General features: G+C 38.3%; 1 protein-coding gene across 1 annotated transcript; it reads right to left on the bottom strand.

Annotated features, from left to right (window-relative positions):
- Positions 1–12,775: 12,775 nt before the first annotated feature.
- On the bottom strand, positions 12,776–13,144 carry LOC110882512 (uncharacterized mitochondrial protein AtMg00860-like). Its single transcript, XM_022130512.1, has one exon. It carries the CDS (start codon positions 13,142–13,144, stop codon positions 12,776–12,778), a length of 369 nt encoding a protein of 122 aa, XP_021986204.1.
- Between the last annotated feature and the right edge of the window lie 979 nt (positions 13,145–14,123).

Below are 14,123 nucleotides of genomic sequence, written 5' to 3'. Positions count from 1 at the left end.
ACACGAGGCCCCTATCGGTAAATAACCGAGGGCCAAACCGCAAAGTTACCCCTTCAAAACCGAAAGGTCAGGTAAATCATTACGAAAGATTTCGTTATTAATTTCCGGATTCTGATAATCATGACAAAAGATTTTAAAAATCTGAAAAACAGACTTCTCGCGACCCGCGTGAAGGATGGGCTTAAGTGTAGGCGGGCCGCGAGCCTCCTAAATAACACGCCTGATATTTGAACTTTAGGCGACCCGCGTTAAAGTGCATGGGAACTCCCATGCGGGTCGCGTAAAGTGCCCAGATGCAGAAAGTTGTAGTTTCTTGTCTTTTGGAGCTTGTGAACGATCAAATCTTCAATTAATGAAGCATGGGCGCCCCCTACTCGACCCATACACCTTAGGGACACCTGCCCATGATCCATGATCAGTATAGGCCAATGTGGAATGATCTTGAGGTTCATTTTGCACTATAAATAGCAATGTTGTAGTTACAACATTCACTCAACTCAAAACACAACTACTGATCATTCTAAGAAGCTCCAAGCATCTTTCTCTGCTCCATAAGCAAGAACACAACTTCTGTAAGTGATCTAACCCTTTGTGGTGTCACATTTCCTTAGTAAATGGCTAAGAACCAAACCGTCGTAACTACGGTTTGACTTTACAATAAATCAGTAATGGTTCAGTCTTATGTCGAATCAAAAGTGGTTATGAGTTGGTATTCATGTGGGTAATAAACCTCTAAAATGGTTCCCCCTGATCACCACTCTAACTATGTCAAATGTCGAGTCAAACGTGCGGTTAAAAAGTCAACAGAAAGCTATTTTAGCGATTTATGCATAATCTGTAATATATATGTTATGGAACCTGTTTTGACAATCATAAAACATGATAATAAGTATATAAACCTGTTTGCGCTCGTTTGAATCGATCATTTACTATATTGAACCGGTTCGGAGCCGAAAGTCGCAAAAGTTTGACTTTTGCTTTGACTTCAGTTCTGACCCGTTTTAGTGAGGTATAAAAGTACCTTAGGACTCTCTTAGGACCAGGTCACATGTTGGTATAAGCCTCTGTGGTCGGTTCATGAGTTATCCGAGTCTTTTACGTATTTTCGTTATTCGCCTAAAAGTTGACCGTAACGGCCTTTTAAAATTAAAATGAGTATTTCGGACACGTGAACGGACCAAAACCTTGCTTGTTAATTTAAAAGCATGTCCTTAAAGTTTCACGTCAATCCGAGGCCTAGAATGAGAGTTATGCTAAAAGACGCACTTTTAAGAAAGTTTTGTAATTAACGGCGCAATTAGCATAACGCCCATCTAACCCAAGTTTTCGTCACCAAAACTTTTACCCACTGTGGTAAAATAATATTTTGGGAATTTTAAAGATTTTTAATAATTTTTACCTTGCTCATAACCTGCGGTTATGGCTACGGTTCGGTAAATACCGAATATGCCCTTTTCGGCCAAAACATGAGTTCTACAAGGTCTTTTGACCCGATTACAGTTGCTACTGGTTTTAAATAATAAATAAAGTATTTTAAGCTTTATAAGCTGTTCGGGAAACTCAGATTTCCTGTAGAACTCGAAAAAGCCCTTTTAAAGTCTTTAAAATGACCGAAAGGCCCCTACGGGGCATAATATTAACTTAAACTCGTTACGGGCGTCACGGAAGGTATCCTACTGATACCAAAATACTTTTAAGGCATATTGACTTAGGAAATAAGCGTAGGACACTTATGGTTAACCGTTTCGCCTATTTGCACACACGGTACGGCCCATGGAACTAGTTTTCGTGTAATAGCCGATATGGGTCAAATTATATTATTTGAACCCCAAATCCAGAGTATGAACTATAAACCCATATAAAACAAGTCACTGAACTTGTTGGGTCCAAATCATACTCCATTCTCGGTTTTCGCCTTTTCGTGCGAATTAACCATATCTATATATCGGAATCAACCGGTTTAAGCTACGGCTAATACAAGGACCGTTAGGATTCTAAGAGGTTAATTAAAACCTTCGTTCCAGATTAGGAGCCCCAGTAAAAGCTATCGGTGACTTGATCTAAATTAAGGATTTATACTTGCAAAGGTAAATACTTTAACTTATTTCCCCTATATGGGCTTGGGTTACGGTATATTAATACCGCTTGATTGAGCATTATATAATTCCATCGCTTAGGTGGTTAATTGATTAAATATGATCGGCTCATTTAAACAGTTTTGTTGCTTATAAGCCTTTGGGGGGTTTAATGACCGTTGTCCCGGATATCCTTGGCATCATTTTACGAAATGGCCACGACCATCGACAACCCGGTGTAGGCGTACACCCGGTATAAAGTGTCGACATTAAATTTAAAAGACGTAGCCGTTGGTTTTTATACTACGGTTTTACGCAAACGTGGTGTGTCTATAAATCTTTAACCCGGCACGACCCGGGCCACTGAACGCATAAAAGAACATGTAAAACGTTCACAAGATCATTATGAATTTTCCCAAGTTAAAAAGAGTTTGTGCCTTGTGCATTCAAATCAATTTTAATAAACATTTTCAAATGTGTCAGTTGAATGTATTTACCAGTGTAAACTGACGTATTTTCCCCAAAAAGATTAAGTGCAGGTACCTAAACGTAATTGGCTGGTATTAGCTCCCTAGCGTCGGGATAAGCCTCGCAAGCTTGATTGCAGTATCTGATGGAACAATACTTTATGTTTACTTACGATCCACTGTGGATATATTCAACCCCTGTAATACATTTTGATATTACGATCAGAGGTTGAAATTTATATATTTATCTTATGCTTCCGCTGTGCATTATATAATTGTGTGGTTTGACTATATTGTTGCCAACATCGTCACGGTAATCCCCCACCGGGCCCACCGGTGAGACACGTGGAAATCGGGGTGTGACATGCGTATATGTGAATATCGATCTGGTGGTTAAGATCTAAACATATTCAACTTGTTTTTATTTCTTATTTTGTTTAAACATTGGACTTTCTCTGCGTATCGAAAGATCGACCTGATTGTTAATGTTTAAACATTCTGCGTTGTTTTCGCACATATCACAGTTGAAGAAAGTTTAAAGGCATTACTTGAGTTAGTATATTGCATGATGAGGGGATATGCTGAGATCGTGGGGTCCATAAGAATTTAGTGCAAAATTAATATATCTTAACGTATTGGTAAGCATTTCGAAAGTTTTTAGATTGAGTTTAAGAGGACAACAATATCGTCAATCTATGTGAATCGTTTAGAACTTAACGTCTAAAAAGGTCAATGGTGCTAGTGATTTGTCTCAAAAACTAATATGATCCTTTTACACAAACTCACAAAAATATTGTCTGTAAATATTTTTTTACTGCTTTTCTTTAAACACAAAAATCCAAAAAGAATGTGTTTTAGCATAAAATTTTGAAAAATCAAAAAGATTTTACTTCATCTTGTTTTTGACAACTGATGTTGAAGAGTTGATTTTCAAAATTCCGAGGGCTATATATGATGAACCACATTGGGTTGGGGAGTTTGTTTAAATGAGAAATGTTTTAGAAAATGATTGTACGATGAGTTAATCAAGCTCATTAATTTGAACTTGATGTAACTATTAATGTTTGGTGAATGAATGCTCTCTATCAGTAAGTTTTTCAAAGAGATATAAATAAAAACTTATGTTTTGGGTAGAGAATGTGCAGGAAGCTAAATGAAAAGGGTAGCAAGATTGAACGTCAAATCTTAGAATTTCGGGGCATCATTCAAGGGGGAGACTGTGATTTCATTTGAAGATGTTATCCAAGGCAGTTCAAGACTAAACATCACAGATTTCTAGCTATGTCCAAGGGGGAGATTGTTAGTGCACTATGTGTGTGGCCATAGATAGAAATCTAACTGTACATGTAAAGTCTAGTGTCTTGAGTCTGTAAAATACCGAACAGAGGTTTCGCTAGGTTTCACTAGGTGTCGTTAGGCAATGTTAGGTCAGTATATGGTACGGCACGATGTGAAGAAACTGAGCAAGATCCAAAGTGATGTCATCATTATGCAATGATGACATCATATTCAATATCATATGCGCGAAAACCATGATTTCGTATGAACTGACATTGCCATGTAATTTCGTTTGTAGTGTCACACGGAATAACAAGAATACATGGAGTTCAATTTCGCACGGAATTGGGAGATCGAAATTCATTTCACACGAAATTAGAGATCATTCATACGAAATCATGCAACTATAAATATCTGTAATTCATTTCACACGGTATTAGAGATCGGAAGAACAGCTTAATTTCGTTTGAACAGAAGTTCTTCAACTTCATCAGATCTTCATCAAGAACACCTCCGATTACGTCACGTTGATTAGATTTTGAGTGTTCTTTGTAGAGATCGAGTCGAAACTCTGTCCGGTTGTCGTCGTTACATAATAAAACGTTGTTTAATTACGTCTTCGCGCACGATTACGGTTCGATTTAACGGTTTCCGCACGTGAAATCGAATCCACCGCTGATCTAGTGATCGTTTACGATCCGATCCTGTACTCTCAGACATTTTCTACTTCCATCGTAGTTTTGATAAGACTCCTTCGATCACCGCAATCCAGGGATAAGCATTTCAACCCAACTTGATCGTAGCGGATTGTAACAACCCGCATATTTTTATCGAATCATAAAGCGACATGTGTACAAACTCTTCGTATAATTCTGATTTGGGGAAGGAGATGGATGAAATATATAAAAATAAGGGTTGAAATGACTTGATGGAGTAAAAGTGCAAAAATTTCAAAATTTTCTATTTTCTGGAGGCCCCTTACGGTCCGCATGGGTTTTGAATTTCTACGCACCCAAGGCCCATATAGACCGCAAGGCAGGACCCATACGGTCCGTAAGGCCTTCGCTGACAGCAAGGTTGCAACTGGCAGCTGCAACTTTAGTTCTTGCCACCTCTCTTGAGAATTGTGCCACTCTTCTCCTCCTAATGACACCTGGGGTGACACTAATCTCTCCCTTAACACCCCTGGTAACAAGATTTGGGAGCTTGAAGATCACTATAAATAGGTGATTATGTTGCACATTTCATCATACCTTTCTCAATTCTCAAAACACTTGCTTTGGAGTTGCTTCTGATCCATAAGAGTCTCCTCCCTCAAGTCTTAAGTGTTTCCTTCATCTCTAGTAAGTATTCCTTCAAGTCAATTTCAGATTATTAGCTAGATATTAGCCATAAGTCAAGCAGTTTGACTTTCAGTTCTGACCATTTTAGTCAAGTCTAAAGTCAATCAAATCTTTCCACGTGATTGTTAAATGTAGGTATTAATCCCCATCGATTATACCATCTAACCATCACGTTAAGTAAGCGAAATGACGAGTCAAACATGAGTTAAATAAAAGTAAAAAACGTGAGTTATGCGTTTTACAAAAAATGAACTTTTAAGTATGAACACTATAAGTTTTGACATTTTAACAGTTTACATAACATCGTTTGACTTATTTTAACATGTCCAACTCGTCATATTCAGTTTAGCATTCATTCCAAGCCGAAAGTCAAATAGTTTGACTTATACTTTAACTTACGATTCTGACCCGTTTGGTCGGCCTTAGAACCCAATCGAACCCGAGTACGTGGTCGTAATATCTTAAGGAAAAATTCCTACGATTATAATTTTAGGTCATCACGTTTGGATGGGTAAATTGACGAGTCAAATATATATCTTTAAAAGGTCAAAAATGCCCTTTTGGCATAAAAATGAATAAGATGGTTTTAAACCTATGTGATATGCAGTCCGACCACAAGATCAATTATATAACTTAATAAAATATGCTAACTTGTTAGACTCGTCATGGACCCATTTGACCACCCGAAAACCGCTTTTACACGCGTGACTAGTTATATGAACATAATCCGTATATAAACTAGTCATAATGGGTCAAATGATTTAAAGACCATTCCAAATCAGAATGCTTGGTTAAATAACCCATATCCAATGAGGCTTTTCACCCGGACGGGTATAAACCACATTCTATCCGGTCAACGATTCATCTAGCAGAACCGAGCGAAATTCTAAAGCTAACGGGTCAAGTCAAAAGACTTACCAATGACCCGTAAGCATTCTAACGGATAATAATAATGTTCATTCCGGTCTATATAGCCCTACAGATAATCGTTCCTAGGATTAATAAACTTGATTTACGCCTTTGCTACGAGAACCAAATACTCTCTTCAAGACAACTAGCAAATGTAAATACTCTTAGCCTATTTTTCTTTAGAAACTTGGGATATGAAATTAGCCACTTGGAGCGAGAATTATATAAAGGAGAAAATGCATTCATAAATATAAGAATCCAGTTTAATCCGTATTGCTTGATTAACATTAAACACTTTGGGGTAATGGTAACACACCAACCGGTGGACCAGCAACAGAGAAAACACTGCACCACGACAAGAATGTTAGTGCGTGCAGGAGAAAGATTTGGCTCTCTCCCACCTCTTCCTTCATCAACAAGCTCCTGCCACAGACCCGACACCTATGGGTTATGATAACCATATCCCCATATATCCAAACCCATCTAGATATGATAACCCTTATACCTTAGCTGCAATGGATTAAGCTAATTCGGCACCATCATATGAGCCCTATATACATGCGGTCATTCAAAACACACTTATACCCACCTCCTTTTCCTCCCACCTATCAAAACCCGGGTATCCAATTCCTGGATATCAATACCCGGTTGTTCCGCAACCACAACTATATCAACCACCAGCTCCTCTTGAAGCAATAAATCAAGCATTGGAGAGAACGGAAAAAATCCAACGTCAAGTCAAACACAACGAAAGGAGAACAAGGAAGATGTACCGAAAACTCTCAAAACTAGTGAGAGGCAAAAAGGATGAGTGAAGACTTTATGTTTTGAATTCTAATTTTGTACTTTATGTTTTCCAAAAGTCCATTTTGGACATTATATTGTAGTTGTCATTTCTAAAAGTCCATTTTTGCACATCATATTGTACTCAATTAATTTAATGAAAATTAGGTTTTATACCATCAGTATGAATATTCATCTTGTTATATATTTATTAGGATAAGATCAACATTTAATTGATATGCCCTAAATCAATAAATCTTCTTGATGGCCTATAGCTCAAAAGTAAAATTGCAAGCCAAAACACTGGCAACAATAACGGTGGTGGTGACAATGTGGTGCACAACGGCCGAGAAGTTGGACGTGATAACCTCCAAACCTTGTTAGTTGCGGAAGTCAGCAAGGCTATGACCAAATTTATGGCCAAATATAAAGGGCCCGAGCCATCAAGACAAAAAGCTATCTATATCCCTCAATCATCAACCAATAAAACCCAAAGTTCTCACTGCTCCTTCACCAGGAGTGAAAATAGTGATTTGAAACGTGTTGCTAGAAAGGAACCCCGAGATTCTAAAGAAGGGTGTTCGTATAATTATTTTTGTCTCATGCAAACCTCGTGATTTCAAGGGGTAGAAAGAAGCGATCGATTCCTTAAAGTGGCTCGACGAAATGGAGATTGCATCGACATCAGCGGTTGTGCTAAAAGGACACAATCAAGTATGTTTACCAATCATTTAAGAAGGATGCTCTGACTTGGTGGAAAGCTTTAGTTTAATCCACAGGGAAGGTCGTATGGGTTGGCCACAATTTGTAGAGCTAATCAGGGAAACGTATTGCCCACCTCATGAGGTGGATAAGGTTGAGTCAGACTTTCTAAAGTTGAGTATGAAGAACCTAGACTGAAGAAAGTATACGTCAGATTATAATTCTCTGTCGAGGTTAGTACCTTATTTGATATCCCTGAATCGAAGCGTATCATGAGATACGTAGGAGGACTAGCTCCTGAAATTAAGGGGATGGTAAATCTTCTAAACCCATAACCTTGAGGTCCGCTATGTACCTAGCTCATTCCCTGATCAAAGATAAGATTCAGATAAGAGCAGCCAAGACCGAGGTTGATAATAAGAGAAAGCCGGATGATACCCTTGATAGAGATTTCAAAACATGTAGGACTCATTCAAGAAACAATCAGTCAAGACCAAATAGTGATACACCTAAATGCAAGACCTGCGGGAAGAAGAGTTTCGGAAAATGTCGTTTTGAGACGCAAATGAATTATGGCATCTATAAGAAACCTGACCACAAGACACACGAATGCAAGGACCTGAAAAATGCCACCTGCTATGAATGTGGTGAGAAGGGCTACATTAGAACAAGTTGTCCAAAGAATGCAACTGATAGAAAAGCCAAGGCTAGCAATGCTAAAAAAAGCAGTGTTAGAGCCTTTCTGTTAACCACAAAAGAGGTTATCAACGATGCAAATGTCATTACGGGTACGTTTCTCGTTAATGATGTTTTTGTTAAAGTTTTCTTTGATTCTGGAGCTGATAGAAGTTTTGGTAGACCATAAATTTTGTAAACTTTTAAACCTGCCCTTAAAAAACCTAGGATTAACATATGAGGTAGAAATGACCAATGGAAACATTGAAGTAGCCTCTAAAATCATAGAAGGGTGTGTCATATCTATTAAGAACAAATCCATTCATATCAATCTTTTGCCCATGACTCTTGCGGGAATCGACATAGTTCTAGGTATGGACTGATTATCCAATAAGCAGGCTCGCATTACCTGCGATAAGAAACTAATCGAAATAAAATCCCCATCTGGTGAGATACTCACCATCTGTTGTGACCAACACTATGGTTTGCCAGAGAGAGCACCCCTGCTTGAGACATCTAAGTGTCTAAAGAGAGGATGTGTCATCTACATGGAACAAGTTGCCGTAGACAGCCCAAGGCCAAAGATGGATGATATTCCGGTCATATCTGAATACCCAAACGTTCCCCGGATAGGTAGGTCGACTTCCGAATTGACATCTTTCCTGGGTCGGCTTATATAGTGAAGTCTCTGTATCGTCTAGTGCCAACTATCGCAGCCCCCGACCCCTACCCCGAGAGCGGGCGCCGCGAGAACGCATAGAGGGTGGTATCGGTGTTTATTAATTTGGCAGCGGAATTAAAACATCAGGACCGTAGTTAGGAAATAGTTTCAGAGTTTCAAAACACCAAACTTTTATAATAATTAAATGGGATATAACCCAAGTTTCATTCACAATACATTTAAAGGGATAAACTCTAATTATTGAAAACATAGACTTTTATTTAGTAACTTTTATAGCCACATCTTTAAGCCTTCAGTGCTTCACGGTTGGCTTCTATTAGCTTCACATTAAGTTACCCGATACGCGTTTTAAAAAGATTTTATCAGCAAGAAATATTGGCGAGTGCATCCCAGTTTAATCAAAACAAGCTTTTATAATTTTACAGTATTGAGAGCAATTACAATGTTTATATCTACCAATATACTCATTCAGTATTTGTCATGTTCACAGTTCCATGACTGTGGTCATGTTAATCATTGGCTAACTCGCCGTCCAATAGTAACAGATTACTAGTAGTGTATACAAAACCCCACATATCGGCAGCAATTGTAGAATACATAGACTCAATCACTGTAAGTATAACTGAAAATATTGGAGGTTTTGTAAAAACAGTTTGGTAGAAAAAGAGAGTGACTCACATTGTAGACCTAGGTGTTTCTACAGCTTCCTGTTGGTGTTCCTGATTATAGTCTATTAAAAATAAACAATGCACACGTGTAAGTAATAAAACGCCCCTAACTTTACATTTTCAAAAGATCTTAATATGTAGGATAAATTTTTGAAATTTTCGGCATGACCCATTCGTACATAGACCACTAACACCTGTTTTATACGGTAAAACACTTCAACATAAAACACCTTTGACGAAACCCATAACGGACGTATTTACATTGTTTACAACAAGACTACTACTACTAAGTTTTTATCTAAACCACAAGGACATCAAAATACTACACAAGTTGAAATACATAAGACCAAAAATTAAGACCACATTAAGATAACTTATGATGGAAGCGTGAAGTGGGCGTAGATCAAGTGCGCTCGTTCCGAATTGTCCGATCGCCTAGGTTGAGGATTTACCTACATCAACAACAAAACTTTAAGGAATTAGTCTTATTATTTATTTCACTTTAGAACACTAAATTCCGGTTTCATTCCTTACGGATGCTTTCCTTTCACTTTTTACATTCGGCTACCCAATTAAAACGGGTCTAACATATATCCTCATAAATGAGATAAGACATACCATTCATAACCCGATAACATCGACTTATTCGTTTACAGCATGCAACATTCGTACGATCCGTATAACGGATTGAACATTATTCATTCTACATTCGTAATTGCTTTCATATCTACCCATACATGACGGGTCGAACATTCCTTTCTTACTTGACTAATTCAACTCAAACCGGTCAATTTACATAACTTATTATGACTTTCATTTACATAACCAAATCTACAAGGGATTTGCCATCTACTTGTTAATCATCATAAACCAATGTAACTAAAAATTGTTTTTCGCGAACTTTAGCAAAATGTAAGTAAAGTTTTGTATGCACAATGGAACATACCTCGGTCCTGCGTGCCTTCCGTTTTCCTAGTGCTTGTACCTTCTTCCTTCACGCCTACATTACAGCATTCATTCATTCATTTAGTCTATCAATTTCATTCTACCATTTTTCCATGTTACACAAACATTAATCTCTTAAGCATTTCATCAAGGTACAAGTCTATAAAGCACATCTTTACTACTTCATCATCACACAACATTCAAATTTATTCGAATTAACATAACTACTTCCTCCTACATCAATTTCGTTCATCATTCATGTATCACAACAAGCTTATACATCAAAATTCTAGTTATATGATTTTACTCAATCATCCTACACTTACTAACTTCTTAACAAGTGGGTTTTTGCTACAATCATATCAATTCATCAAAATCAAACATAAATTCTGCCATTAGTCTTATCCTACTCCTTAATCCTAATTTAATTTCACGATTTTCATGTCATGCACTCATGCTTGGGTTAAGACCCACTTCCTACAATTTGACAATTCATAAAATTTAACTTACCCCCTTCAAGAAACAAGTTAGGAGCTTGCAATTTACTGGTTGTGTTTTCGAATTCCTTGAAATTTTTATAGAAGTTGATGAAGTTGATGAAGCTAGGGTTTCTCCTTCCCTGGCTCCTGTTCGATCGTCCAGACCCAACACACACCCACTGTGTGTGGATTTTTTATCTTAATTTTCTTTTTAACATTTAGTTTTGGCATGTTGCACTTTTGGTCCCTCAAGATTGTTTTCTTATTTAATTTAGGCACTACGCTTTTACTATTTGATATTTGCATTATGTTTCATAAACCAAGATAAGCTTTTTAAAGCAATTTTTAACTTATGCCTAGTTGACATTTTTGTGGTGTTACAAGTCTATACCCCTTAAAAGAGGTTTCATCCCCGAAACCTAGTCACATAATAAATTCAAACATTTACATACCGAAGAGAAAAGGGCAGTGCTTCCTCATTTCATCTTCCGCTTCTCATGTAAGTTCCGACCCCTTTCGGTGTTGTCATTGAACCAACACTTGTCTAACGGCTTTGTTTCGAAGATTCTTTATCTTAACGTCTTTAATGGCTATTGGTCTCTCGACATAATTTAACCCCTCGTCTAGCTCAATGTCGTCGAGAGGTACTAATGCGGCTTCATCCGCAAGGCACTTCCTCAATTGTGATACGTGGAAGGTATTGTGAATCCCATCTAGTGAAGACGGTAATTCTAAACGTAATGCAACCCTTCCGACTCGAGCCAAAATTTTAAATGGTCCAATATAACGAGGACCTAACTTACCTCGAGCCAAAATTTTGTAAGTCGGTCCACGATTACCAATATAGTATCATACCCCTTTTTCGTTCTAGGAAGCTTGGTCACCAAATCCATTGTTATTTCCTCCCATTTCCATACTGGAATTTCCAAAGGTTGTAACTCCCCATATGGTTTTTGATGTTCTGCTTTCACTTGGGAGCATGTTAAGCATTTCGAGACATACTTAACAATATAGCGTTTCATACCAGGCCACCAATAATTGGTCTTTAAGTCCCGGTACATCTTGGTCGCCCCGGGATGAATTGAATACCGTGACTTATGAGCTTCCTCGAGTAGAGCGGTCTTGACTTCGCAAAACCGGGGTATCCAAATTCGACCGAATCTTGTTTTGAGTCCGGTCGAATTTTCTCCTAATTTATCGGCTATACCTTTTACCCTGTCTTTCTTTGGGTCTTCCGCTCCAAGCGACTTTATTTGGGAATCTCGTATCATATCAAGTAAACGTGGAGTAACTATCATCTTCATGGATTTTACTTGAATCGGAGGTGGAGACTCTTTTCGGCTTAACGCGTCCGCCACCACGTTAGCCTTTCCCGGGTGGTAAAGGATATCGCAATCGTAATCTTTAATCAGTTCCAACCATCTTCGTTGCCTCATATTCAAATCTTTCTATTCAAATAAATATTTGAGGCTTTTGTGATCTGAGTAAATTGTACATCTTGTAGCATATAGATAATGCCTCCAAATCTTTAAGGCGAACACTACTGCTGCCAATTCCAAATCATGTGTTGGGTAGTTTACTTCATGTGGTTTTAACTGTCGTGAAGCATACGCGATAACCCTTCCCCTTTGCATCAAAACACAACCTAAACCCTGTTGTGAAGCGTCTGAATAAACAACCAGGTCTTCTGTCCCATCCGGTAATGTCAAGACCAGGGGACTCGACAGTTTCTCCTTTAATATTCGAAAGGCTTCCTCCTGTTCTTTACCTCACACAAACTTCTCTTTCTTCCTTTTCAGTTTTGTTAAGGGTAATGCTATCTTCGAGAAATCCTGTATGAACCTTCTATAGTACCCCATGAGGCCTAGAAAACTTCTTATTTCAGTTGGATTTTTCGGGGAAACCCATTTCATTATTGCCTCAATCTTTGGCGTATCTACTAAAACACCTTCCGAATTGATCACATGACCCAGAAACTGCACCTCTCTGAGCCAGAAGGCGCACTTTGAGAATTTTGCATAAAGTTTTTCCTTACCGAGAATTTCAAGTACTTCTCGCAAGTGCCTCGCATGTTCAGCCTTGCTTCGCGAATAGACTAGAATATCATCTATGAACACGATCACAGATTTATCTAGCATGGGTCAGCATACACGATTCATTAGATCCATAAAAGCTGCTGGCGCCTTTGTTAACCCAAAAGACATAACTAGAAACTCGTAATGTCCATATCGGGTTCTAAACGCAGTTTTTGGAATGTCTTCTTCTCGTACCCTAAGTTGATGATATCCTTAACGCTAGTCTATTTTTGAGAACCAACTCGCCCCTTGTAATTGATCAAAAAGATCATCAATTCTGGGTAAAGGGCATCGGTTCTTTACAGTTAGTTTGTTTAATTCTCTGTAGTCGATGCACATGCGCGTCGACCCATCCTTCTTCCTAACAAATAGGACGGGCGCTCCCTAAGGTGACACACTTAGGCGTTTGAAGCCCTTGTCGAGAAGATCCTACAATTGTGTCATTAGCTATAACGACTCTCACTAAAATTAGTACTTATTATGTCAATTGTATAAAAAGGAAACCCTAATTGAGACACCCAAGTAATCCTGCACAATCCCTAAAAATTTCAGAACAATCAGAATTAGGATCAGGGCTCCTAAAACTCAGGGGGGTATTCCCTACTCAATGATTATCTTTATAAAACGTTGTCAAAATTTAAAATTAAGGAGACGTCGACTCAGCAAGCCTAGTCCCACGCGTGGCAACCCTATAACCCTTAGGTGTCCCTTACGGACCGTAAGGGAATAGTCTTACGGTCCGTAAGCATGTCAATTTTCGTGTATAAATAGCAGGCCTTGAGACTCAAAATCAGAAAGTAAAACGATGTAAAAACTCCAAATATACGTCGAGTTATAGCCGAAATAATCTCCAATTAGTATAGCAGGGTGCTGCTACGATGCCGGGTATTAACTTCATCGCTGTTTAATTCTTTTCTTTCCGTCAGCTTTTATTTTTGTAAATAATAGCTCAGGATTTTACCCTCTAAATCCCTAAACTCTGCCCGTTATTAGGGTAATAACTCTAATCACTGGTACGATACTTTATCCGATCGATTGAGAC

Source organism: Helianthus annuus, chromosome 10 (genome assembly GCF_002127325.2).
Source record: "Helianthus annuus cultivar XRQ/B chromosome 10, HanXRQr2.0-SUNRISE, whole genome shotgun sequence".
NCBI classification, from domain to species: domain Eukaryota; kingdom Viridiplantae; phylum Streptophyta; class Magnoliopsida; order Asterales; family Asteraceae; genus Helianthus; species Helianthus annuus.
This window is presented reverse-complemented; position numbering and strand designations above follow the sequence as displayed.